Consider the following 27,585-nt stretch of genomic DNA (forward strand, 5'->3'; position numbering starts at 1 on the left):
AAATCTGTACATCCAAAGCAAAAGTAGAACTCAGGACACTGGTTTTCAAAAAGAGAAAGCTGTGACTGCTTCTAGCTGGAAAATGCCCAAATTAGCTATAATGCCACTGAACTCCAGCTCCTTATGACTCTGCTAATCGGTTCTTCTTCCCGCAGCGTGAGTGCATCTCCATCCACGTTGGCCAGGCTGGTGTCCAGATCGGCAATGCCTGCTGGGAGCTCTACTGCCTGGAACATGGCATCCAGCCTGACGGCCAGATGCCAAGCGACAAGACCATTGGGGGAGGGGACGACTCCTTCAACACCTTCTTCAGCGAGACGGGCGCTGGCAAGCACGTGCCCCGGGCGGTGTTCGTAGACCTGGAGCCCACGGTGATCGGTGAGCTGGCCCGGAGCTTCCCTGGCCGCTGCTTCTCGCTGGCCTGCTCAGAATCTCTCCACACAGGGAAGGGGGAGCGAGCTGTGGGGCTGATCTCTTTCTTCTCCTTGCCCAGATGAGGTTCGCACTGGTACCTACCGTCAGCTCTTCCACCCCGAGCAGCTCATCACGGGCAAGGAGGATGCTGCCAACAACTACGCCCGTGGCCACTACACCATCGGCAAGGAGATCATTGACCTTGTCCTGGACCGAATTCGCAAGCTGGTGAGTGCCATAGATGGACACATTTAAAATTCGGAGGGGTGGGGTGGGGTGGGGTGGGGTAGGTCCCTGTCAAAATCTGCTCACTACATTAACTAATTGGACTTTACAGGCTTTAGGTCATAATTTTCACTAATCCACCATTTTCTGTCAAGTAGCTATGGTTCACATCTAAAGGAATTGCAAACAGTGCTAAGAGTATACCCGGCCAATAGAACATCACATTTCCTTTTCTTCTCCCACAGGCTGACCAGTGCACGGGTCTGCAGGGCTTCTTGGTTTTCCACAGCTTTGGTGGGGGCACTGGCTCTGGCTTCACCTCCCTGCTGATGGAGCGGCTCTCAGTCGATTATGGAAAGAAGTCCAAGCTGGAGTTCTCCATCTACCCCGCCCCCCAGGTGTCCACTGCTGTGGTTGAGCCCTACAATTCCATCCTCACCACCCACACCACCCTAGAGCACTCTGATTGTGCCTTCATGGTAGACAATGAGGCCATCTATGACATCTGTCGTAGAAACCTGGACATTGAGCGCCCGACCTACACCAACCTTAACCGCCTTATTAGTCAGATTGTGTCTTCCATCACGGCTTCCCTCAGGTTTGATGGGGCCCTGAATGTTGACCTGACAGAGTTCCAGACCAACCTGGTACCCTACCCTCGCATCCACTTCCCTCTGGCCACATATGCCCCTGTCATCTCTGCTGAGAAAGCCTACCATGAGCAGCTTTCTGTAGCAGAGATCACCAATGCCTGCTTTGAGCCAGCCAACCAGATGGTGAAATGTGACCCTCGCCATGGTAAATACATGGCCTGCTGCCTGCTGTACCGTGGTGATGTGGTCCCCAAAGATGTCAATGCTGCTATCGCCACCATCAAGACCAAGCGTAGTATCCAGTTTGTGGACTGGTGTCCCACTGGCTTCAAGGTTGGCATTAATTACCAGCCTCCCACTGTGGTGCCTGGTGGAGACCTGGCCAAGGTCCAGAGAGCTGTGTGTATGCTGAGCAACACCACAGCCATTGCTGAGGCTTGGGCTCGCCTGGATCACAAGTTTGATCTGATGTATGCCAAGCGTGCCTTTGTGCACTGGTATGTGGGTGAGGGCATGGAGGAGGGAGAGTTCTCTGAGGCCCGTGAGGACATGGCTGCCCTGGAGAAGGATTATGAGGAGGTTGGTGTGGATTCTGTGGAAGGAGAGGGTGAGGAAGAAGGAGAGGAATACTAATTAACCCGTTCTTTGAGCTCATGAATCATGTCAAACTCCCAAGGCTCAGCTTTACCATTAAGCTGCCAGGCGTTGATGCTACTAATTATGTTATTTCACTCTCTGATCATGTCTTCTCCATGTGTGCCTGTAACGTTTTTTTCCATGATGTCTCAGTAAAAAGCTTTAAGGAAGTGTTTGTGTATTTTGTTATTTGGGGCAAGTCTCCTGTATTCCAGACTAGCCTATACTTGATCCTCCTGCCTCAACTCCCTGGGATATAATTATAGGTCACCATTCAGGTACTATGTTCCAGACCCTAGACTTCCTAGAGAGCATTTGCTAAAATGTCACACAATCCTTGAGGCTTCGGTTGTGGTGCATGCTTTTCTATCTGCTGTGTGGGGAGCTGGGGATGGTAAGGGCCCTGTTACAGTTTGAGTGTTAAAGGAAGATCTCTCCAGTCCTCAGTGCTAAAGGAAAGTCTTCAGAGGTGTAATTTCGACTAGGAAAGAGCCAAAGGAAGAATATATAGTCTATGTGGACTAATAGGGACTGCACTATAGGGAGCGGGAACTTGTGTAAACATTAGAAGGGTGCATTGACAACACTGCCTGTGAGGTTATTTGGGTCCTTGAAGTTGAACAAAAGTCCTCAGACATGCTAGGCACATGGTGTACCAATGCCATACTTTCCTATCTTGCTTTATTTTGAGATGGTCCTAGTTACCCATGCTGGTCTTACTATCCATGCAGTATGCAGCCCAGGGCTGCTTCTGTCCCCTCCCCCCCCAAAAAAAAAGTGGGACTAAAGGCATATACCTCTGGCCAGAAATAAAGGATGGAGTGTCAGGAGTACAAGGCCAGCCTGAGCTACAGAAGACATTCGCAAGAGAAAAAGCAAAATAAACCCTCACAAACTAGATATGGTGGCACATGATTTTAATTTTGGTGCTCAGGCAGAGGAAGATTCCCTTGGCCAGGCACAGTGGTACACACCTGTATTACCAGCACTCTGGAGGCAGAGGCAGATGGATCACTTGAGTTCAAGGTCAGGACAGCCAAGGCTACACAGAGAAACCCTGTCTCAAAAAACAAAAAGATTCCCTTGTGCTTGATAGTAAGTCCAGCCTAATGGAGCCAGATATCCCAGTGAGAGATTCTATCTTAACACAGAGAGATGGCTCAATGGTGTTATTTTTTCAGAGGACCCAAGTTCACCAAGCACACCTCTGACTTCTGGCACCTGCACTCAAATTACCCGCATAAATACATATAAAAACAAAAGTAAGAAACTCAAAACAAAGGGGCTGGAGAGATGGTCAGAGGTTAACAGCCCTGGCTGCTCTTCCAGAGGACCTGAGTTCAATCCCCAGCACCCACATGGTGGCTCATGACCATCTACAGTGAGACCTGGTGCCCTGTTCTGGCCTGCTGGCACATATGCAGGTAGAAAACTGTTTCAATAAAGAAACTCAAAACAAGGTGGGCAGCTGACCTCCACACATGTGGGGACACCCACCACACGTACAAAAAAAAAAAAAAAAAAAAAAAAACAAACCTGTTTGCAAGGGAAATTGTGGTGCCAGGTGTGGTGGCATGCACTTTTAATCCCCACATGCAAGAGGCAGAGGCAGGTGAATCTGAGTTCAAGGCAGGCCTCTTCTACATTGTGAGTTCCAGGACAGCCAGGACTACATAGAACATCATAAGATAACAAATTTAGGGATTGTAGGGGCTGGGTTTGCATTTCAGTCTGGTAGAGTGTTTGCCTAGCATGCATGAAGCACTGAGCTTGGTCCCTAGCGCTGCATTCAACCTGGCATGGCGGCGAGTCCTGCAATCTCAGCACTCAGGAGGTGGAGGAGGGAGGATCAGTTGTTCAAGGTGCGGTTGTTCTGGTAAAGTTTGTGGCCACACAAAGTTCAAAACATTTTTTGTATGTAGCCTTGGCTGTCCTGGCCTCACTTTGTAGACCAGGCTGGCCTCCAACACACAGAGTTCCGCCTGCCTCTGCTTCCCAGAGTGCTGGGATTACAGGCCTGTGCCACTGACAAAATTATTAAGACAGGATTGTTTTCCTCTTAATCCAGTTTTGTTTGTTTTGGGGGAGAGGGGTCTTATTTGTTTTCTGGTTTTTGTTTTTTCGAGACAGGGTTTCTCTGTGTAGCCCTGGGTGTCCATGCTGGAGACCAGGCTGGCCTTAAATTCACTGAGATCTGCCTGTCTCTGCCTCTTGAGTGTGTGTATCACCGCTGGGCCTTGCATTTTATTATTTATTATAGTGCTGAGATCAAAGGCGTGCACTGACACACACAGCCTTTTTAAAACAAAACAAAACACAGGTTTCTATGTGTACCCCAGCCTGACCTTTAACTTACGGCAGTCCTCCTGCCTCAGCGTCCCAAATGCTAGGATTACAGGCAAGTACAACTGCACGTGGCCATCTTAGGACCTTTATTGTTCAGTCAATGTAAATGTTATGAAACTCAAACCTTCTCCTTACAGGCCCCACCCTCTTCACCACTTCTGGAGAAGGTGAGTCCTGAAGGCCTCTCCCTAGGATTAGAGACACTTAACTCTTGTGATGCTCCTCTTATCTGCTGGTTAATAGGGAATTTACTCTTTTGCACAGCAGATTTCTGTAAGCCTTTCTTGCTCACAGGAATTACTAGGTAGGGACGGAGCCTGTTAGGTCCTGTAAGCATAGAAGAAGGTGACGGTTCCCTCCTTCCACCATATGGATTCTGGGGATCAAACTTAGGTGGTCAGCCTTGCTATCTCATTAGCCTCAACATTTGCCAAAACAAACAAACAAACAAACAAAAACAAATGACAACAAAACTCCCACAAAGTTAAAATTTGTCCAGCTCAGTTTCTTGAGGTCACTATTAAAATCGGAGGGCTCCAGATAGTTTCTCATCTTAGAGATGACAGATTTAATCAACAAGAAGGAAAGGAAACGATACTTTGTGTCCCACTTTAAATATTGCCTCTTACAGGATCAGAGGGTATATGGATCTTTGAGCCTTAAGGGGATCCATGCTGTGATCCAGAGTAGACAGTAAAAGATCGAAGGCAGGAAGAACATTCTAGCCTGAGATGGCATTTACCCCTCCCAAGCCCATAAAATGCGCAGCAAATTCCTTAACGCCCTGCAGAGGGCACCACCAGCAAGGAGTTCTCCGTCCAGGAAAGCTGAGCTGAGCCTGGTGAATGCAGGCTGCCCTTGCCATCACCTTGGAGGTAAGGCTCAAAAAATGCAACAGACAGGAAGTGACCGGAGAGGGCATCCCTAGCACTCACCAGCTTGTCAATTCTCGTTCTGACAACTGCTGGAGGAAGCTGTGTCTGGTGTTAGGTCACTGTGAATCAGGCAGCCACAGGCAACCCCACCCGCAAGAAGTTTCTTGACCTGAGCCCCAACCTTCACCCCCTTCTCCAGGACAATTTCAAACGCATGGCCTTACTGTCAACAAGAACTAAGAAAGAGAATGTTGCTACATTAACCTAAACTCAACACTGATACAAAGTAATAATCACCGATGGTTATCTTGTAGCTGCTACTAAGGTTACTATGTCGCTAAAACTAGCTTCTTCCCCTCGGCCAAGTCTATAAGCCACTCCCAACTGACAGTGCTCAGAGGGTCAGAGTAAGAGCTGCATAAGTAAGGAAGGCAGAGTTACTGGGTGATGATGGTTCCCACCTTGATTCCCAGCACTAGAGAAACCCTGTTTTGAAAACCAGGGGTGGGAGTGGGGATTGGGAGGAACAGATACAGGACACAGAAATTCACTTGCATGTGTGTGTTCCTATGGCCTTGCCTTCTTTGTCTTTTTATTGTTACTGAGGTTCAAACTCAGACCTCAAGCACACCAAGCAGGCACTCTCACACTGAAACAAATGTGAAATGAAAACATGTATAATCTAAATGAGAGTTTCTGCTATTGTCATTTAAAGAAAAGGATGTGGTCCATGCTTGTGATTCTAAGCATTCAATCAGCTGAAGTAGGAGAAACCCAGAGACCAGCATAGGGAATATTATACATGGAAATCTGTTCATGATTCAGTGGTACTTTGGGGTTTGTTTGTTTTGTTTTTCAGGGTTTCTCTGGGTACCCTGACTGGAACTCCCTCTGTGTAGACCAGGCTGGCCTTGAGCTCAGAGATGTCTGTTCTCATGTATTGGGCACTAGGTTAAAAGCTAAGAGTATCACTCTGTTCAAGACAAACATGATTCTTTCTCTAGAGAAGCCTATACTGGAGAAGGCCAATATAGACTAATATAAACAAATTAAATATCATTATGGCAACTTCTGATAAAAAATAGGTTCATTAGGCTGGTGAAATGGTTTAGCACTTGCAACCAAATCTGATGGCTTGAGTATGCGTCCTAAGGCCCAAATGATAGAAGGAGAGAATCCATTCCTGAAGGTTTCCCTCTGACCTTTATAGAGCCACAAATGTACCTGGACACACACACATAGGTATAAACAAATAACTTAAAAATGAAAAAACAGGCTTCTTTAGATAAAGTAGGGGGGAGGGCTGCTCTGAGCTGTAACATTTATACCAGGAGATAAAGGGAGGAAACATCAGAATTCAAGGTCATCCAGGGCTCCTGGAGACTGCCACAGTGAACTGGGAAGGGAACAGACTGAGTCCTGAGGTTGGAAAGGGCTTGGCAAGGTCGACTAGGGACTGACAGAAGGCCAGAGTGAGGACAAAGCCCGCTTACAGTAGAGAGGGTCTAGACAATAGCAGATACAAAATCTGAGCTGACAGAAGAAATAGAAAGTCTAGTAAGGTGTAAAACTATGTGGTGTGCACCAGGGCATACACCCCACTCCCCCTACAGAGCCATGGGTCTGCGTTCCCGTTCTGTCAGATCGCTGGGGTTTTGGGGTTTTTTGGGCGTGTGTGTGTGTGTGTGTGTGTGTGTGTGTGTGTTTTAGGCGTTTGTTTTTAGGGAAGGTTCAAGAAATGGTTTGCCTGTGTAACTCTGGCTGCCATAGCTCTGTAGACCAGGCTAGCCTTGAACACAGAGATCCACCTGCATCTGCCTCCCGAGTGCGTAAAGGCGAGCCCCCCACGCCTGGCTCAGGTCTCTCTTTAAGAAACATTCCGGCCTAGGTCAGGAATAGACACAGGGTGCAATACCACACAAGTATCACGCGCTTGCTTGAGAGGAGTGGGGAGGGGAGGGGTGGGGAGGGGAGGGGGGAGGGGAGGGGAGGGGTGGGGAGGGGAGGGGTGGGGAGGGGAGGGGTGGGAACTGTTTTGAAAAAAGATGGACCCAAATCAAAGCAAAGCCACTACCACTATTCTGCCTCTGAAGGACATGGAGCAATCTTTAGGGCAGACGACTCTTCCCCACCACAAAAAAAATTCTCTCCCTCAATCAACTTGGCATATTTATTATTACAACTTTCTTTTTCTAATTCATCTTAAAAACACATCTTTTTAAAATGATGAGAGCATGAATGTGTGTATGTGTCTATATGCACAGGTGGGCAGATCCCCCTAGAGCTGGAGGTATAGGTAGATATGAACTGTGCAACCTATATGATGAGAACCCAGCTTAGGTCCCTTGCAAAAGCAGTGCACGCTCTTAAGCTCTGAGCCATGACGTCTTCAGCCCTTTCTTTGTAAAAATTTTTATCTATAGCTCTATTTATTTATTTAGAGACAGAGTCCTTGGATGTCCTATGTAGACCAGGCTGACCTCAAGCCCGCAGAGATCTGCCTGCCTCTGCCTCTTCGAGTGCTGGGATTAAAAGCATATGTCACCACACCTGGGTCTTATTTTTAAAAAGATTTTATATTTATTATTTTAAATTATGTGTAGGTATGTCTCAGTTGCTGTTCTATTGCTGTGACAAAACATGAGCAAGGCAACTAAGAAAAGAAAGCATTTAAATTGGGGCTCAGCGTTGCAGAGGATTGGAATCCATGGCCATCAGGCGGGGAGCAGGGCGGCAGGCAGACAGGCACGGCTCTCAGCAGTTGCTGAGAGAACCCATCTGATCATAGTCCAACTGCAAAAGTCCCCACAGTCTTTCAGTTCAGCACAGTGTAAGAGTCAAAAGTCTCTTTTGAGACTCGCAGCACTCTCTTAATTAAAACCCTCTGCAAATAAAGTAAGAAAGCAAAGTGCATACTTCTGACAGAACAGAATATACATTACCATTCCAAAGGAGAGTGATGGGAGAAAATACTGAGGAAATATTGAAATATTAGACCAAAAGAAGACAGAAACCCAGCAGGGCAAACTCCAAAGAACTCACATGGCTCCGCCCTTCCAGCTTTGCTGACTTCAACACATTTTTCTCTTGGGCTAGTTCTACTGTGTGTCTGAAGCTCTCCTCGGCAGATATCCCACAGCTCTGGCAACTCAAACATCTTGGGGTCTCAGTACAGTCCAGGCTTCACTTGCATAGCCTCATGAAAAGGCCTGTTCTGGCCTACATGCCGGGCCTCCCTGTGCCATACCTGGCCTCTGTGGTTTTCCTTTACTGTGGAGGAAAATGCTGCAACCCCTTTTCCTCTTGCATCCTTCGAGACTCTAAAGAAAGAACCACTGGGGTGGTGGCATGAGCCGGTAGTGGTGGTGCGAGCTGAGCTGGGCAATGGTGTAAGCCGGGCAGGGCAGAGTAGGTCTCTGAGTCTGAGGTCAGCCTGGTCTACAAAGGAGTTGCCATGGCTACACAAGGAAAACATGGTCTTGAAAGCCAAAACAAACAAACAGACAAACAAAAAAAGAAAAAACAAAGGAAAGAAAGAAAGAAAGAAAGAAAGAAAACAAAGAGGAAATAAAGAAAGAGCCATGTGGCTGATGGCCATGTTAGCTTGCCTTCTTTTTGGGTTAGAATGTGGCCTCTTCCTTGAATTACATTTGCATAAGTTTTGACTGGTTGCTTCCCTTGTTTGTTTGTTTCTTTTTCTTTTTGAGACAGTTTCTCTGTGTAGCCTTGGCTCTCCTAAACTTTCTTTGTAGACCAGGCTGACCTCAAATTCATAGAGCTTTGCCTGCCTCTGCCTCCCTGAGTGCTGGAATTAAAAGCGTGCACCACCATGCCCGGCTGCCTGGCTCCCTTTGTTGTATAAGCTTTCCATCTTACAAGCAGCAGAACCAGCTGAATGGGGGGTCTTGGCCTGAGGGTACTACCCCCTTTACTCTATTTCGCATCAGGTGTCGTCTTTGGTTCTTCAGCACAAGCTTTGGCTCCAACATGAAAATTCCTGATGACCGTTGTCTCCTCAAACTGTCCGTTTCGCATTTCTTTTGCCACGCTCGCTCTTTTTCGTAAGAGGTGCTCACTGACAACCAAGTGACACAGTAAAGCGAGCATCAGGCTGACTTGAAGCCACCTCTGCCAACAAAACTACTTCAAAGCTCTTCCGTTCAGCCTCAGGCAGATTCTTAGGACAAAATCAAAAAGTAGCCGCGTTCTTTACCGAGCTATCCCAAGAATGGTCTCTGTTACTGTTGCTCCTCTCTGAAACCTTTTGAGCTGGGCTTCCATAGCCCACGTTGCTCTCAGTACTACGTCTGTTAAGCTCTGAGTATAGTATTCGACCAATTTCCTAGTCCAAACTCTCAGAGTCTTCCATACTCTTCCAAAGCCAGCACTGTCAGGCCTGCCACAGTGATAACCCACCTCCTGGCAGCAATCTACCACTTAGTTACTTCTACGATGCAGTGATAGGGACTAGGACCAAAGCAACTTACAGAAAAAGAGTTTGTTGGTGGCTTAGCGTTCAGAGGGTGAGTCCATGACCGTCATGGTGAGGGGCATGGCAGCGGGTAGGAAACCTGTAGGCAGGCACTGGAGCAGTAGCAGAGAGCCCACATCGGATCCACAAGCAGGAAGCAGATAGAGGGCCTGGCATGGGCTTCTGAGATCTCAAAGCCTGTTCCCACTGACACACCTCCTCCAATAACGCCACACCTCCTGACCCTTCCCCAACCCTTCAGCTGAGTGCCAACAAATAATGAGCCTGCGCCCGGCTTCATCCAAGCCAGCACATGTGTGGGTTTGTACATGGGTAAAGTCACGTGAGTGCAGGTTCCTTAAGATGCCAGGAGTTTCAAATCTCCCTGGATCTGGAGCTACAGATGGCTGTAAGAACCTGCTCTGGGTGATGTGCCTGCCTCTTCTTCCCTGAGGGCTGGGATCACAGGCGTGCGCCACTGTTCTCGGCTTCACTTTTTAATTTTTTAAGACAGGCTGGCCTTGAACTTTCTATGGAGGCAAGGGTGACCTTGAATTCAGTATCTAGGCACTGGGATTATAGGTGTACACCGCCATGTCCACTCTCACATTGTTGGGGACCAAACCCTGGGCTTTGTACGTGCCAGCATCCTGTCTACTCAACCAAGTCCCGGGCCTCCTCCTCCCTGCTACTACTGCTACAGGTTCTCAGTTCTCTGGGGGCGGGAGCCAGGTCCTTTATTTCTGTCTACTCACCATGCCTAGCACCTGGCATACTATAGACCTTACTCTCATGCATGCCAATCACGGTAACATGAATGAAATGTTCTGGTTTTACTCTATGTCCTTTTTTTTTTTCCATTTTGTTGAGAGAGTGTCCATTTTGGCTTTATTTTTGAAGTAAGGACTTGTCAGGTAGTCCAGGTTACACTGGACTCACCAGCTCAAGCTGGCCAACTTACCTTGGCCTCAGCCTTCCATGTGTTGGGATTATAGGCATGTACCAGCACACCTCTCCTCAATTTGATTTGCATTTCCATATTCTCATTAAAGCGCAATGCTTTTCATAGTTGAAATAAGGATCTGAGGACTCAGATGGCCTGTCAAGGCACTTGATGGCCAAGACTGATGACTTGAATTCAATTGTTGGGACCCGCACTCTGGAAAGAGAAAACTATCTCCCCAGTGTTGTTCTGTGACCTCCTCCTCACATGTATCTTGGGATGAATGTGCTCACACAAGCACGCACACACACACACAGAGAACATATACATAATAAACTTATTATAAACAAAACTCATTTTAAAATGGTGTAGAGTGGGACATAGTGGCATGTCTGTAATTCCAGCACTCAGAAGACAGAGGCAGAAGGGTTTCTATGAATTGAAGGCCAGCCTTGTCTAAATATCAAATTCTAGGAAAGCTAGGGCTATATGGAGAGGGGCCTCAAAAAATATTGTAGAATTTGTATATAACCTGTGCATATCCTCCAGAATACTTTAAATCATCCCTAGAGAACCTATAACCCTTAATACAATGTAAATGCTTTGTAAATAGTTATCACTGTATTGTTTAGGGATGACCAGACCACACAAGGCTATACATGTCAGTACAGATACGATTTTGTTTTCATGGTACTAGGGATCAAACCCAAGGCCTTGTACAAGCTAAGCTCTTTACCACTGAGTTACCTTCCCAGCCCCAAATCCAAATTTATTTTTGATGGCTTTTTTTTTTTTGGATGCGGTCTCTCTCTAGAACCTGGAGCTACACGAATAGGGTAGGCTAGCTTGTCAGAAGCCCAACAATATAGAGGGCCAACTATGTAGACACGTGTCTACACAAGTATGTGGTTTTCAGTTTGTTTTGGTTTTTTTGAAACAGATTCTTACCACATTATCCTACTTGGCCTGGAACTCCATATGTAAACCAGACTGGCCTTGAACTTAAGAGGCCCATCTGCTTTTGCCTTTCTAGTGCTGAAATTAAAGATGTAGGCCACAATGCCCAGCTGGATTCTGAAGTCTTAAATAGGCCCGTTGACAACCTCTATTTCCTAGTCTCAAATTCTTGCTACAATGTTAAAATTAGATAAAGGTTATAAAGAGAACGACACCCAGGGGGTAAGTAGTTAATGTCTGACTCCGTCCACTCACCAATATTCCCTGTGGACGTTCGCATACAGTGTGAGAATAGCCCGGGCCTGGTGGGACAATCAACTGGAGGGAGATCGCTGAGAATTCAAGGCTAGCCTGGTTTGCAAAGGCGAGGCCTGTCTCAGCGAAACAACATTTTCAATAGCCTTTTTTTTTTTTTAACTATTTGTTGTCTAAAACCCTAGGCCTTCCACAAAACCGATAGAGCGAAAGCTGTCAGGGGTGACGGGGGCCTCCAATAACAAATACACTTCCAGAAAGCGCTATGGGCCCTTCCGGGAACCCCGCAGCGCTCTTTACATTTCGGCCGGTTGGCCCGATCCGAACCATCCATTTAAACTAAAATCGTGCCGGATGCTGATAGCCCGGAGCGGCTCGAACAGACTCTTTGAGTTTTAGAATGGTGGCGTCCACTGGCCAACAATATCCCGCCTTCTCCCCAAACTACCCTATCAGCGCACTCCCCAGGATGAGCGACAGCCGGCGGGGAGCCAATAAGCTCCGCTCTTCGGAAGACTCCCGCCCAGGCCTTGTGTCGTCACGGGGCCTCTCAAAACCAAAGCACGCAGCCTGGCGCTTCCGCGTAGCCGGGCGGCGGGTAATTGCGTTGAGACGCGACTGGGAGCGACCCCACCTTAAAGGGGAGGGGCCCGAGGGGGTCCGGAGCCCTTTAAGACCAGGCGGCTGGGGCCTGCCCCTTTAAGGGCGGGGCGTCCGGCGACTGAATCTGAGCTCCGGATTACCTTGAGGAGTTTCCGTCACGGGCAGCGAGGAGCGGCTCCCAGGCTGGGTCCGGGTGCTCGGCGGGCGGCGGCGGCCTTATCCCCGCTCGTCCTCCCCGGGCCCGGAGACAGCCCCGCCCCAGTCATGCTGAGCAGAGTATGGAAGCAGCTGACTACGAAGTGCTATCCGTGCGAGAGCAGCTGTTCCACGACAGGGTCCGCGAGTGCATCGTGAGTGCGGGACCTGGGCGGGAAGGGGCCGGGCCGAGGTGGGAGGGGCGCGGGCAGCGGTGGACGGGAAGTCCGGCCGCCCGGGCTCCGGGCACCGCGACCCCCTGCGAGGGCCGGGGCCCCGACGGCGAGCCCCTGAGTCGGGCCGGCTCGGTCCCCGGGCCGTAAACAAAGCGGCCGGGTTTCCGTTCCTCTGCGGCTCGCCCCTCCCCCCGCCCCTCCTACCCCACCCCGGTGGGCGTTCCCGGCGGTGGGTCCTCTCCCGGGTGGAGAAGCTGCTCGGCCCCGGGAAGAGTGGCTTTGCCTCGGGACGAGTTGGTAGCCGTGTTCCCTTCAAAGTAGACGGAGGGCAACCATCGCCGGTGTTGGAATGAAGGGAGACTCGGTCACATTTAGCAGTTACCTAGGGAAGTGCGGTGGTGGCTCGAGGGAAGAGTTGGGGGTGCGTGTGGGGGGTCCTCCCGCTGAGGTGGAAAGGAATCCTGTCCAAAACTGGGTTGTAGGATGTGGAGATGGAGAAATCCCGAAGTTTCCCCCTTCAGCAGTGGCTGGTTGTTTTCATTTGTGCTGTGATTGAATCCTGGGCCTCTGGCATGCGGCGTGCCAAACACAAGCCAACACATCGACACACCCCCCGCACCACTCCACTTCCTGATTGTTTGACACTCTGGAAGGCTGAGTTTCCAGCTTTCCTTTCGCGGAGTTCTTCTGTGAGTGGCGGGTGTGTGTGCGTATGTCCCGAAGTGGTCCTGAGCACATCAAGTCTGTGTTTCTTGTACCCTTAGGGTAACCTAGAATTGTAGGTGAACCTTCCAGACAGCCGTGTACTGTAGCATAGGAGCACCACCGTGAAACTCGGGAAGTATTATTTTCCTTAGACCTGTTTTGAATGATCATCTCCGAGTCTGCTGTTTCTCCCACAGAGCTCTGCACATAGTGAATGAAAGGGGCAGGGTTTGGAGGAGTGGAAATAAGCCTTACTGAATTGAGGGGAGAGCATAGATGGAGTCATCCTTCAATTTTCTCAGGTTGAGCTTTAGGCTACCCCTAGGCATGCTTAGATTGAAGAAAGGGTAAAGGGAAACAGGATAGGTAGGTCTGCCATTAGCAACGAGGGCTGGAAAGTGTATGGCCCCAGACGAATGAGTCAAGTAGCATCCCTTAGGTGTTCCTGGGGAGAGGAACACACTGTTGCATACTGTGGAAGCACCTCCAGGCCCTAAGATGCTGACAGCCTGGAGGGATGAGCCCTGAGAAAGTGCTTCTTGTATGTTGCTGCTGTCTAAGCCCTCAGCTAAGGACATCAGCTCCAGCCAAGGACAGCTGAAGGTTTCTAGTGCCTCCTCCTTGGAGCTCCTCCCATCTAGAAGCTAAAGAACAATCTAGATAAGGGGGTGGTACACATGCCTTTAATTCCAGCACTTGGTAGACAGAAGCAGGTGGCTCTCTGAGTTCAAGGCCAGCCAGGTCTACAGAGTTTCAAGATAGCCAGGGCTGCACAGAGAAACCCTTCCTTGAAAAACTCCAGAGAGACAGAGAGAGAGAGAGAAAACAACCTAGCATCTACTGGAAGTGGGTGGAACTCCAAGCCTGACCTTTTGAGCTCTTCTACCTTAGCTATTATGCAAGTTCCAGGCTGAGTGGGGCAGAGCAGCCTGCTGTGAAGATGCAGCAACCACCTCACACGCTCCTTTCGTGGGGATTTCCTAAGTCAAAAGCTGCAGCTTTATTCTAGATGCAGGACTTTCTTGGTCTCTGCTTGTCACTGTATAGAGTTCATGTACGGTAAGTTCCTCTTGGAGACTAGAAGACACATGAGACTGAGCTTGTCCTTGCCTACTGAAATGCAATGACATCTTTATATTTATATGTGTGCATACATATATATACGTACATACATACATATATGTATTCTCTGACTTTGGGGTAGTGTAGAGATGTAACACATGTACTAATTAACCTGTCCCTGTCCTGCCCTGTCAGTTGGAGGTCTAACCACTTAGGACCTTGAGTAGGTCCTAAGAAATGTGGCCCTGAAGTTGGAAGTTACTTGTGGTAGGGTGTCAGGACAACTTTTCAAGTGACAGATAACCAGCTCTGGAAATGTTGGGCCTGACTGAAGCCTTCTCTTGGGCTAAATGGGCTTGAGTTTGCCACAGAGCAGACCTGACGTTTCAGGTCCTGAGCGAATCAACAGAGCACAAGTTCTGATAAATGTGATTCGCACACAGTAGCTCCTGGAGCATACTTTCTCATGACAGCAACTGGAGTAGAGTAGGAGGCTGTGCCAAGAAAACGTAGACATTTTTCCCACGCCTGTTACTTTCCAGAAAGTTCTCAAAGTTAGTCTCTCATTCTGGCCTGATTGGCACTGTTGGCATGGTTTCCCAGGGACGCGGGACAGCCTCCATTTGGTCCTTCTTGGGGCCCTGCTAGCTAGAAGGAAGGCACCACTGAGAAACGTCCCAGGGCGAGAGGAGCTTTACAGTGAGGCCCTGTGGCTGTGGAGCGTGCTGGCGCCTCTAGAACTTCTCATTCCAGGTTGCTTTTTTGCCACAGATCTCAATACTTCTGTTTGCCACACTGTACATTCTCTGCCACATCTTCCTGACCCGCTTCAAGAAGCCTGCTGAGTTCACCACAGGTACTTTTACTTCCCTGCCTTCTCCAGGGCTCCAGTTGCCATGGAGCCATCCTCAGAGGACCGTGGGTGATGGCGCCTGTTGGGAAAGGATCGGCCCTCTGCTGGCTATTCTGAAACTGTGGCCTCTGCAGCCCCTGCTCTTCCACAAGCAGAGCTAAGGTGGCGGCAGGAGGTCTAGATAGATGAATGTCTGCAAGCTCTGGACACCTCACATAACTTTATTTGTATAGTTTTAAGTTAGAGTACAAATGTTTTATTGTGGATTTTTCAAAATCAGGCACCTGCTTCTTGATTTTATTTTGTCTTATCGCCAACATCTCATGTATTCCTGGCTGGCCTCAAACTGTCTATGTAGCTAAGGATGACCTTGAACGCCTGCCTGTCTCTATCTCCCAAATACCAGGCTCATGTTATCATGTGTGCTGCCACATCTCAGTCCGTGTAACTTTTCTTTTTTCTATTATTTCCTTTTTGAGTCAGGGTTTCTCTGTGTAGCCCTGGCCATCCTGGAACTTGGTCTGTAGACATGGCTGGCCTTGAACTCAGAGATCTACCTACCTCTGCCTCCCAAGTGCTGGGTTTAAAGGCGAGTGCCGCTACCACCTAGCATCCATGTAGCTTTTCTCATCCTCAGTTTCTTCTTATAAAATAGGCATCCACCTGGTGCCTTGTCACTGGGAGGCCCGAGTGAGGGCCATTTCTGAACCTGAGGTCAGCTGCTGAGGCCATGTTTGTGTCATTTCCTTTCCTAGTGCTTCCGCACTGGAACCCAACCTCTCCCAGGGTGTGTGAGGGTGCTCTTTCTCTTTGTAGAGAGACTGAGTATTCTCAGACTGTGGCTTTGCATCCCACAAGTTTCTGATGGGGTCAGAAACACACTTTGTTTTAGAGCCTCAACCCAACCTGCTCAGACACCCAGCCAAGCCATCTACAGCAGCGCCGTTCCTTTGGGGACTTCTCTTGGGAACCCGCTCTTCCCCTTCTAGCACTGCTTTCCTTTCACCCAGTCGCTGAGGTGAACAGCCACACAGACTGCAGGTTGTTATTGTATCTAAGCCTACATGAAGAGGAACCTGCTACAACAGTGATGATGGGGAGGGTGGAGAGGGAGGCATTCCGGGCATATTCTGTGTCACTAAATGGCCACCTTGGTTGGAGAATAGGTTGTAAGGTCTATAGTGTAAGATTTCCCCAAGCCTCTTTTCAGCACTGTCTTCAGTGGTGGGTGTGGGGGACATGCTCTACTGCATTTGGCTCCCGGAGCTGCCCACTGATGCCCTGCTGCTTCCCCTTCCTGTCTGTCTCTTGCAGTGGATGATGAGGACGCCACAGTTAACAAGATTGCGTGAGTGTCACCACCCTCAACACCCGATTCCAGTGACTTAGGAGGTGGGATCTAGAAAGTCCCCTTGAGTGGGGAGAAGGAGCTATCCTCCATCCACTGGAGAAAGAGTTTCTACTTCCTCCCTATTTCTGGCTTCTGGCTTTACCTCATCCCAGGGATGCTTAGAAAAGCCTGTCTCCCTGGTTAGGTCAGAAGCTTCTAGGAGCTTCATGCTCTGGGTATTGCCTGGGGCCTGAGTCACCAGGAAATGGCTTCAGCTTGGCTTCACCTCCCAACTGTCAATGTGGGTGGGAAATGGCAGGGGAGACAGGCCTATTGAAACAGGACAGGGTTTGTTGAAGATTAAAAACCTCTGAGGGATCAGAGAAACCCTTTCTCAACCCCTGCCACTCCCCCCAAAACAAAACAACACAACCCTCTTCCCATCCCCAGGGCAAAGACTCCTTGCTTCTTTGAGGAAAGTCCTCATTGTAGACAGCCCTCATTCGCTAGCTGCACACACGGAGGAATGTGGAGATGCCCCTCTGGAGTGACAGACCAGAAGGCAGTATTCTCCTTTTCGCATTTGTTTCCAGCTGGTGCCGTCCATGGCTCAGGCCCTGCCCATGAAGTTGGGGCTTAGCTTGCCTTTACCTCTGTGGTAATGCCTTCTTAAAGGACATAGCCATATAGAGCGAGGAGCTCTTATCCATACAAAGAGGCAAGCTCAGAAATCTGTATCCCTAAGCAGAGAGGAGAAGTCTTGCCCCTTGCTTGTTGGCATTCCTGGCTCGCGTAGTAGGCACGTGGTGGGGAGGATCACGTTCCCAGGATGGCCTAGACAAGTGACAAGGCAGGTAGTCAGGTACCCGCCCCATGTGCTCAGGCTGCCCTGTAGGTAAGGATTAGTGAGATGGCAGGAGGCAGAGCCCAGCTGGATAGCTACAGCTGGTTCTAAAAGCCGCAGGTGCCCTTGGGAAGAAATGGCTTGTAGGGCAGCAGGGCAGCGATTGCTGGGCTGACCTGACCTGACCTCTTCCCTCTTAGGCTGGAGCTGTGCACCTTTACCCTGGCCGTTGCCCTGGGTGCTGTCCTCCTCTTGCCCTTCTCCATCATCAGCAATGAGGTGTTGCTCTCGTTGCCTCGGAACTACTACATCCAGTGGCTCAATGGCTCCCTCATCCATGGTATGTGGCTCAGGCTGGAGCTTGGGGTAGGGAGTGGGACGGGCCCAGGCAGCCTGGGGCAACCAGTCAGGTCACCTACCTGTCTCTGGGCCAATTCTTATTGATTGGCCACCTTAATGACCAAATCTGCTTTTCCTTTTTGGCTCTAGGTCTTTGGAACCTCGTCTTCCTCTTCTCCAACCTGTCCCTCATCTTCCTTATGCCCTTTGCATATTTCTTCACAGAGTCTGAGGGCTTCGCCGGCTCCAGAAAGGTAAGTAGAAGAAATATTAGTCAACCCAAGGCAGAAGCAGAGCTCTATTCTAGGGAGTTGCCGTAAGGAGATAATTTGTAGGCTTCAGTCTACAAATTACGACAAGGACAAGGACAAGGCTGTAGCAACACGAGAAGTCATTGTTACCACAAGTCGACGGGACAAAGGGAAGAGATCATTTCTAGACTCCATCGACACTTAAAACAATTGAGACTATGTGAGAAGAGTTATCGTCTTACTGTTGTAGCTGCTGGAAACCAGTATGCTGAAAGTGAAAGGAAGCATAGGAAACCCCAGGCTTGCTCCATCATCGTCCGCTTCCCTGCTGACCTTTGCAGTGGGCGGTTTGACCAGAAGTCAGAGAGCAGAGAGCTCGTGTCTGCAGACATCAGGAATCATCTTAGAATAGAAGAGGGGCCTGATTGGGTTTGAGGATGGGGTTTGCAAGTGATAAGAGAAACAGCCCCTCCTGTGTCCTGAATCCAGACCTCCTGGGTCCCCCAAGCCCAGGCACAGCTTGATGGCTCCTCTCTTCCCCACACCGGGGTACCTGTGTCTTCCTCCTGTAGGGTGTCCTGGGCCGTGTCTACGAGACGGTGGTGATGCTGATACTCCTCACTCTGCTTGTGCTGGGCATGGTGTGGGTGGCGTCAGCCATCGTAGACAACAACAAGGCCAGCAGGGAGTCACTCTACGGTGAGAGCTAGCCTTTCCATGGCTGTGATTTACAGGAGGGACAGTTCTGTGCCATGGCTTCAGAGGTTGCAGGCAGTGGTTTGGCTCTGGTTTCTGGGCTGTGGTGAAGTGGGACCGCAACTCACTCCCAAAAGGCACCATCTCTGTGTGTTGCATTGGGAACCAAGCGTTCAACAATCAAGCTTGTTTTTTTGAGACAGGGTTTCTCTGTATAGCCCTAACTATCCTGGAACTTTCTTTGTAGATCAGGCTGGTTTCAAACTCAGAGATCCACCTGCCTCTGCCTTCTGGGAACCACCACTATCACCTGACAAAATTCAAGTTTTTTTGTTAGTGTTGTTTTATCAAGACAGAGTTTCTCTGTGTAGCCTTGGCAGGACTCACCTTGTAGATAAGGATGGCCTTGAACTCACAGAGATCTGCCTGTCTTTGCCTCCCAAGTGCTGGGACTACAGGCATGGTTTGCCGCCCACAGCAGCATTCACGTTCTAAAAGGCTATTTTATATCTAAACCGAAACAGAGCTCCAGCTTTTTTCTCTTTTCTCTTTTTCCAAGCTTTACTTTTATGTGTGCAGGTGTGTTCCCTGTGTGCATGTCTGTGCACCACAGCTGTGCAGTGCCAACAGAGACCAGAAGAGGGTATTGGATCCTTTGAAACTGGAGTTACAGTTAGTTGTGAGCTGGCTTGTGGGTGCTGGGAACTGCACCCGGGTCCTCTGGAAGAGCGGTCAGTGCTCTTAATGACTGAGCCACATCTCCAGCCCCATCCTACTTCCTCTTAAGACCACAGGAGACTAAGTCAGGGTAACTCATTGCAGTGTGAGTTCGAGGCCGCCCAGGGCCAAAGGCTGTCTTCAAAACCAAACAATACTGGCTCTTCAGTTGGCTGTGTGCATTTGATCAACTGTAGCACTCTTACAATGGAAAGACTGCACCACTTCTGTAGGCTAAAGTTCCACACTGATGAGCTGTGGACACATCCAACATATAGAAATATTCTCCTGGGTCCAGAGTGATTTAAAAAAAGAGTCAGCCAGACGTGGTAGCACACAATTTTAATCCCAGCATTCGGGAGGCTGAGACAGGTGGATCTCTGAGTTCCAGGGCAGCCAGGGCTACTAGAGAGACCCTGCTTAAAAATAAATAAATAATAAATAACCAGTTGTTCACTGTAAAGCCCAGGCTGTCCTTGAATTCCTTCTACGTTGACCTCCTGGTTCTCCTGGGATTACAGGCATGTGCCACCATACCTGGCATCCCATCTCAGTTATGACATGGTTTATCTTGATATCTGCCTTGCTTGACAGGGGAGAGGATCTGGCTGTTTAACCATGGTCACCTGGACCTGTGACTTGTATATAAGTTAGGTTCCCTAGTTTACCCACCACCACTCTGCCTGTAACCCCAGGCTAGCCTTCACTGTGTGTGTGTGTGTGTGTGTGTGTGTGTGTGTGTGTGTGTGCATGCAAGTGTGTGTCTTTCCTATTGCCTTAGGTGTTTGTATAGTGTTTCTTGTGTAGACCCTGAGCCTTGTCGCCTCCTAGTATCAGGAAGAGTAAGACAGCCTGACCTGTCTCTTCTCCTCCGTAGACTTCTGGGAGTACTACCTCCCCTATCTCTACTCCTGCATCTCCTTCCTCGGAGTCCTGCTGCTGCTGGGTGAGTGGCCGAATCTGGGAAAGAAAGGGAACATCTTGGGCCACAACAGTTGGGGTGGAATGAGAAGGGCTGGGAGGACTGGGGAGGGCGTGAAGAGTTGACTGAGCAGCTCTCGTCTCTACAGTGTGCACTCCACTAGGTCTCGCTCGCATGTTCTCCGTCACTGGGAAGTTGCTGGTCAAGCCCCGGGTATGTCATGCTCCTTGCCTCGTGTGCACCGGAGGCGGAACCATGAATTGGCCCCCCAGTTGAGTTATGCCGACTTGCAGAAGACCCAACCTTGCTTGGCTTCTGTGTCCTTTTCCCCATCACCTGGAGCCGGTCAGAACACAAGGCATTAGAAGGCATAGGACAAAGATGCTGAGCATGGGGTGGTGACGGAGAGTTAAGAGCAAAGGCCGAGACTGCAGCGGGGCAGTTGTGGTCAGTGAGCCTCTGACAGCCTCTCCCTCCCTCCCCGCCCCACCCTCAGCTCCTGGAAGACCTGGAAGAACAGCTGAACTGCTCGGCCTTTGAGGAGGCAGCTCTGACTCGAAGAATCTGCAGTGAGTGGAAACTCTCCCTTTGCTTGGGTGGGGGCCTGGCCTTGGCAAGGACTGAAGCCTGGAGGGCCTGTCTTCTCTGCCCTCAGATCCCACCTCCTGCTGGCTGCCCTTGGACATGGAGCTGCTGCACAGACAGGTCCTGGCTCTGCAGGCACAGAGGGTTGTCCTGGGTATGTGGCCTGGTGCTGTCCCCAGGGAGAGTAGTTCCTTGTTCCAAGTACTTAGCGGACTAACGGCCTCCCACCCCTGCACAGAAAAGCGGCGGAAGGCGTCAGCCTGGCAGCGGAACCTGGGCTACCCTCTGGCCATGCTGTGCTTGCTGGTGTTGACGGTGGGTTGAGGAGCCTTGGTGGGATAGGTGGGCCCTTGGTGCTTTAGCTTCCTCAGGGAGGACCTGATGTGTGTTGATATGGTTGTCATCCCTAATAAGTTGCTCCTCAGCGGTAACTTCATGTCCTGCCCTGTGCTAAGAGCATGAATTTCCACTTTGTGGGATGGAGAAACACAAGCGCCTTGCCTCAGATCACACTGTTATTGGGAATGGACACAGACTTGCTGTGGAGTGAGAATAAAGGTTACAATCTAGTGTCTGGGTTAGGGCTTCAGAAACAATCTTAGAGGAAAAGGTTCTTTTTTCTAAGCCATCACTTGTGGGTGGTGGATAGGTGCAATGGTCAAGTGCTCTGTGGAGTTAAACCCCCGGCTCCAGAGCTGGGCTCTTCTTTTAGTTAGGCTTTTGCAGTCCATCAGGGATAACCTGGATTGCTAGTGGCAGCCTTGAGGTCCCCAAAACTGCTTGCAAGCAGAACTGCTCCTGCGAACGGAAAAGGAAAGAGAAGGCTCCTGAGGCTGCGCTCGGGCACAGCTGTGGCTGGAGCAGGGCTGACGGGCTGGTGACCTTGCTTGCGCACAGGGCCTGTCAGTGCTCATTGTGGCCATCCACATCCTGGAGCTGCTCATCGATGAGGCTGCCATGCCGCGGGGCATGCCGGTAAGGGGAGGCGTGGGCGTGGGGCTGTCCTCATACCACTTCTTCAGAGGCTGGGGCATCCAGGCCCAGTGGCACACACCTGTGATCTCAGCACTGGGGAGGCAGAGGCCAGCCTAGTCTACAAAACTAGTCCAGGACAGCCAAGGCTGTTACACAGAGAAACCCTGTCTCAAAAAAAAAAAAAAAAGGGTGGGGTGGGGTGGGTGGGGAGAGGCTGGAAAGAGGGAGAGACAGAAGTCAAGGACAGAGGGAAGGCTGGCTGGTGCTGGTGGTTCCAGTGGGAGTGTTCTCAACAATGCCCCCTCACCCCCACAGGATGCCTCCTTGGGCCAGGTCTCCTTCTCCAAACTGGGATCCTTCGGTGCCATCATCCAGGTCATACTGATCTTGTATCCTTCTGGAAACTCCTTCTGGTCTGCAGGCATCTGCATTTATATGCACACACCCACAGCTATATATGTAATTTATTTTTATTCTATGTGCCTTGGTGTTCTGCCTGCATGTATGTCTGTGTGAGGGTGTTAGAACCCCTGGAACTGGAGTTACAGTTGTGAGCTCCTGGGAATTGAACTTGTATCCTCTGGAAGAGTAGCAAGCGCTCTTGAGTGCTGAGACATCTCTCCAGCCCTAAAAAGTATTGTTTCCAAAAGATGGTTCAGTGGGTGAAAGTGCCTGCTCTTCCTGACAGCCTGAATTTCGTCCCTGAGGGAACTGACCCCTGAGGGTTGGCCCCTCCCTTCCCTCATGCATGTATGTGCTGAGGCACGCAGGCACACATGGACGCAGCATAACGATAATGTGGGGAATGATGGGAGGACACATAGCCTGACCTGTTGCCTGCATACACGAGCAGAAAGCATGATCCTGAGAGCTCTGTTCTCAGGCAGAGGCTGCAAGTTCTTTAACCCACTGGCAGCTACCTGATGGTGTCCTCGGTCATGGGCTTCTACAGTTCTCCACTCTTCCGAAGCCTGAGGCCTAGATGGCATGACACAGCCATGACACAGGTATCTGGGTGGGAAGAGGAGAAGCCTCTGGGTGTGAGTGAAAGCCGGCCTGGGACTTTTTTTTGTTTGTTTGGGTTGCTCTCATACACACACACACAGAGTTTCTCTGTATAAGAGCCCCGGCTGTCCTCAAACTCACAGAGGTCTGCCTGCATCTTCCTCCCAAGTGCTGGGATTAAAGGTGTGTGCAACCATGCCCAGCAGTGCTGGCAACCCTTGCTACCTTTGCCTCTTTCTCTTCTTTCACCCAGATAATTGGGAACTGCGTCTGCCTCCTGGTCCTAAGCTCAGCACTGCCCGTCTTCTCTAGAACCCTTGGTAAGCGGAGAAGGCAGGAAGGGAACTGACTCCTTTCTAAGGCCAGTGTGAGCTGCTGCGGGAGTCTCGGGCCTCGGCTACACAGGGAGACCCTATGACAGAAACAGAACTGCGAAGGTCTGGCGATCACCCTGCCCTTGCCTCAACAGTGCTGCAGTTATGTCACGAAGAGTGATTGGTTTATCTGTGTGAGTGTTTGCCTGTATGTGCCTGCATGGTGCCTGTGGAGGTCAGAAGAGGACGTCAGGTGCCCTGGAACTGGAGGTGCCAATGGTCATAAGCCGCAGGGGTTACTGAGCACCGACCTGTGCCCTCTGTAAGGGCAGCAAGTGCTCTTAACTACTGAGCCTTCTCTGCAGCCCCAGAATGAGGAAAACGGAGTTGCAGATGGTGGTGAGGCACTATGTGGGTGCTGGGAACCGAACCTGGGTCCTCTAAAAGAACAGCCATTGTTCTCAACCACTGAACTCTCTTCAATAACTTTCTTTGAATTTGTAAAGTTACGTTTGTTTGTTTATTTTATGTGTGGGTGGGGACTGCTCCACGGAGCATGTGCTGAGGTCAGGGGACAACTTGCAGGAGTTGGTTCTTTCCTTGTGGCCATGTGCGGAATTGAACCCAGGCTGTCAACTTGTCAACAAGTATCTGCCCCCGAGCCATCTCCCTTGGCCCCAATTTTGTATTTTCTGGATTAGGAGTGTTCAGTTTGTGCTTTGTCTTCTATGCCATAGGAATTTGGAGGAAATGAAGTTTGTCTTTCAGGATGGCTGCAGTAGGAATGTATATATGAAGGAGGGTTCAGGTCTTTGGCTTGAACATTAACGCAGGGTTTGACAGAGTTAGGGACAGTGACTTACACTCGCAGTCCTGGGAAGCAAAAGAATCACAAGTTCCTCATCATCCTCCACTTCACAGTGCTGCCAGGCTGCAAAAGGGCACTGTCTCAGGGTGGGGGGAGGGGCTTTAATAGTGCCTGGCACAAATGCTATGAGTACCTCCTTCATGATTATAGCCCCGTTGCTTTCTCTGTCTTAAATTGAGGAAACCAAGGCCCAGAGTAGTTAATGAACTTGCCCTGTCTCACCCAGCTGTCTAGAAGTGGGACTGGGATAAAGAGCAGCTCCCTGACAGTTTGCTCTCTATGCTTAGTCTCTCTTAGCTGCTCATCTGTGCACTAATGAAAACTTAATGGCCAACTTGTAGATTCTTAGCTAGGGAGCGCTTGGAACACTAGCCCTAGAGATACCTGGGGCTAGAGGCAGCCCATTGAAGGAAAAGGTGCAAGTCTCTGGGAGGAGGAATAGGAGCGAACTTAGCTTAGTAGTCCTGAGCTGGTCCTGGGATGGCCTTAGCACAGGACAGCAGATGCTGGCAGTTGTGTTGTTCAGGTGTGCCCACTGGGGGGCAGCAGGAAGTTGGCCTCCTTTGAGGAGAGGACTGGGGGATTTCCCTTCTCACTGTGGCCTTTACATTTCAGGGCTGACTCGCTTTGACCTGCTGGGTGACTTTGGGCGCTTCAACTGGCTAGGCAACTTCTACATCGTGTTCTTCTACAACGCAGCCTTTGCCGGCCTCACCACCCTCTGCCTGGTGAAGACCTTCACAGCAGCTGTGAGGGCAGAGCTGATCCGAGCCTTCGGTAAGGGAGTGTGAAGCATCGTGGCTGATGGGGAAGTTTGTCCTGAGCCCAGGGGTGGCCGAGCAGGGAAGGAGGTGTGCTACCCCTTTGTAGGCAACCCGTCTCATTCACCCATTGTGCACTCTGGTTGCCTCACCTCTGAGGAGCTGGACCGGTGTCCTGACTGCCTACCTTCTCTTCCAGGGCTGGACAGACTGCCCCTGCCTGTCTCTGGTTTCCCCCGAGCTTCAGGGAAGAAGCATCAGTGACCTCCAGCTGGGGCTGAGAGGGAGAAAACCCGCACTGCCTAGGCCTGGAGGCAGGCCCTAGGGTGGGTGGACTCAGGACCTGGAATCTGAGGGGGTGGGTGGCAGAAGGGAGCTGAACCGTCTGCACTGTTGCATAATCTGAGCCAGAGTTTGGGCCCCTGCCTCCTGCCTCTTCAGATGTAGCTGTGGCTCAGCATGGGCTGGAGCTGGGGACTGGCCCTAGTTCTTGGTCCCAAATAGTTTACACGTCAATCTGCCTCAATCCTGTTCCAGGCCATGCCTGAAGCCATGTTTACATGTTTTGATGTGCAATAGGGTTGGGTGGGTGAGGGAGGGACTGGGCCGGGGTAGGTTCTGGAGACTGGTTGTCTTCCTTGCCTCTGGCTCAGCAGAGCCTAAGCACTGTGCTGTCCTGTGGAGGGCTTTGGACCACTGGAGAGACCAAGGGCGCAGGCAGGGAGAGGCTTGCGCTCATCAGCAATAAAGTTGATCCAGGGTTTCTTTGTTTTGTAAAGAGCTGGTGTCTGTGTCTATTTGAATACCCTTGTTCCAGCTAGTCCTGAGTCTACTAAGCAGAGAAACCTACCCTCCATTCCTTCCCCTCTGTCTGCATTCCCATTGCCCTGTGGGGCTATACCTCTCCTGTCAGGCTTACAGCTCTGCAGAGGCTTACTGTTCTTCCTGTAGCTTAAAGTTGACTGTCTCCACCACGCTGAGGTGGCCCACACCTTCAACCCCAGCACTCCGGAGGCAGAGGCAGGCAGGAGGTCTAGGAATTTTATTTATTTTTTTTTTTGAGGCTACCCTAGTCTACATTGTAAGTTCCAAGGCAGCCAAGGTTATGTGTGTTTGTTTTTAGAAGCCTTGTCTTCCAAAAACCCCTAAAAAGTTGTCTAGTCTGGATGTTCGCTGCTCTCTGGGGCTTTGTTTCTGTATCTTGGGAATTGGGTTACTAGGGCATGGACTTAAAGATGTCATCCTGTGTCCCCCTGCACCTCCATCCCTGCCCCCCCATATTCAACGCAGAGCAAAGGTGCCTGGCTGGCAGTGTTTTATTCCTACCTCAGAAGAACCTGGGTTCAGTCCAGTTTGTAAAAACTCGGTTCCTTCATGTCCTCTGTTGAGGGAAGGGACCAAGCTGTAGAGCTCTGTGTAACTTCAAAGGCCACCACCATCTTCCTCCTAGTTAGAACTACTGTTGTTTTGTTTAAGATGGTGTCTCACCAAGTAGCCCTGGCTGTCCCGGAACTCACTGTGTGGATCAGGCTGGCCTCAAACTCACAAAGATACACATGCCTCTGCCTGTTTGGTGCTGGGATTAAAGCTCACTTTTTAAAATTTCTATTTTTGTTGTTGGTTTTTTCAAGACAGGATTTCTCTATGTAACAAGCCCTGGCTCTCCTGGAACTCACTTTGTAGACCAGATGAGATTCACCTGCCTCTGCTTCTTGAGTTCCTGGATCAAAGGGCATCCATACTGTGCCTGGATCAAAACTTAAGTGACTGAAGTCAGGGAATATCATGGCGTATGTGTGGAGTTCATGGGTAACTTTTGAGGAGTTAGATCTTCTCCTGTGTGGCTCCCAGGGACTCAGGCTCAACAGATGCCTGTTGTGCTGGCCAGCCCTACTGACCTTTGCAGTCCTAGGTCAAACCAGGGCTTCTTCCTGCAAGGTAGCTGCTCTACCACTGAGCTGCATTCCCTCCTCAGGGCCATTTCCTTGTAAATGAATGTCAGATGTAAGAAAGTGGGTTTTTTTTTGTTGTTGTTGTTTCTGTTTGTTTTTATCCGTCTGGTTCTTGTTCTAATTCATACAGTCTCTGCTTGCTAGCCTTGGAATTGGGTGAGGGGAGGGTGAACGTGGAATACAAAAAAGTGTAGATTCCACAAATACTTGCCAAGTGCAGAACTTTAAGCTAGACGGCCTTGAAAATACATGATAAGCGAGCTGGTACTGAAGAACTGCCTTATGAAAGGGGCCAGATATTTTATTACTGCAGTTAATTGCCGTCCTACAAGGGGACATAGATCACAGTGTCAGGCCACTAAGGTAGGTTTTTGCTTTCGGTTTGTAGTGTTTCTTTTGCAGGGGCATGTGCAATACACAGACACACTGATGGAGAGATCAGAGGACAGCCTCCTTTAGTTCTCTCCTTCCACCATGTGGGTTCAGATCGGGATCAGGTTGTCAGGCTTGGTGGCAAGTGCCATCTCCCCTGCCCTGTTTTGTTTTGAAACTGTCTCACACATAGCTCCAGCTGGCCTGGAACTCAATATGTAGACCAGACCAGGCTGGCCTCGAACTCACAGAGATCCACTTGCCTCTGCCTCCTGAGTCCTGGGTTAAAGTTGTGCAACACCATGCCCAGCCTTTACAAATAAACAAAAACCTTTGGCCAGATAT

General features: G+C 50.0%; 2 protein-coding genes and 1 long non-coding RNA gene across 4 annotated transcripts in view; 2 read left to right on the forward strand and 1 right to left on the reverse strand.

Annotated features, from left to right (window-relative positions):
- LOC110547396 (tubulin alpha-1B chain) overlaps positions 1–2,038 on the forward strand; it is a 3,115-nt gene extending 1,077 nt beyond the window's left edge. Inside the window, exons 2-4 of the mRNA XM_060388654.1 lie at positions 156–378; positions 494–642; positions 885–2,038. Of these exons, the coding sequence (XP_060244637.1) occupies positions 156–378; positions 494–642; positions 885–1,865 (1,353 nt within the window). The 3' untranslated portion in view covers positions 1,866–2,038. The remainder of the gene's footprint in view (positions 1–155; positions 379–493; positions 643–884) is intronic.
- The window catches only part of LOC132655749 (uncharacterized), a 27,267-nt gene extending 14,677 nt beyond the window's left edge, over positions 1–12,590 (reverse strand). The window contains exon 1 of one of the 2 annotated variants that reach the window (XR_009593549.1): positions 12,459–12,590. This is a non-coding gene — a long non-coding RNA (uncharacterized LOC132655749). The remainder of the gene's footprint in view (positions 1–12,458) is intronic. The other variant, XR_009593554.1, reaches the window with a different exon arrangement.
- Positions 12,535–25,694, forward strand: Lmbr1l (limb development membrane protein 1 like). The gene is made up of 17 exons (XM_021634935.2): positions 12,535–12,668; positions 15,228–15,312; positions 16,624–16,657; positions 17,684–17,823; positions 17,973–18,076; positions 18,646–18,772; positions 20,364–20,432; positions 20,557–20,621; positions 20,905–20,977; positions 21,064–21,147; positions 21,232–21,308; positions 21,891–21,968; positions 22,284–22,357; positions 22,885–22,975; positions 23,227–23,293; positions 24,771–24,932; positions 25,116–25,694. The coding sequence occupies exons 1-17, from the start codon at positions 12,597–12,599 to the stop codon at positions 25,178–25,180; spliced, it is 1,467 nt and encodes a 488-aa protein (XP_021490610.1). The 5' UTR covers positions 12,535–12,596; the 3' UTR covers positions 25,181–25,694.
- The last annotated feature ends 1,891 nt before the right edge of the window (positions 25,695–27,585 follow it).

Source organism: Meriones unguiculatus, chromosome 8, assembly GCF_030254825.1.
Source record: "Meriones unguiculatus strain TT.TT164.6M chromosome 8, Bangor_MerUng_6.1, whole genome shotgun sequence".
Taxonomy (NCBI): domain Eukaryota; kingdom Metazoa; phylum Chordata; class Mammalia; order Rodentia; family Muridae; genus Meriones; species Meriones unguiculatus.

Excerpts from the sequence above, each read along its gene's own strand:
- Lmbr1l (XM_021634935.2), top strand. The coding sequence starts at position 12,597 with ATGGAAGCAGCTGACTACGAAGTGCTATCCGTGCGAGAGCAGCTGTTC. Across the intron at positions 15,313-16,623 it reads GCCTGCTGAGTTCACCACAG|TGGATGATGAGGACGCCACA; the intron begins GTACTTTTACTT and ends TGTCTCTTGCAG. Across the intron at positions 18,077-18,645 it reads GCTTCGCCGGCTCCAGAAAG|GGTGTCCTGGGCCGTGTCTA; the intron begins GTAAGTAGAAGA and ends TTCCTCCTGTAG.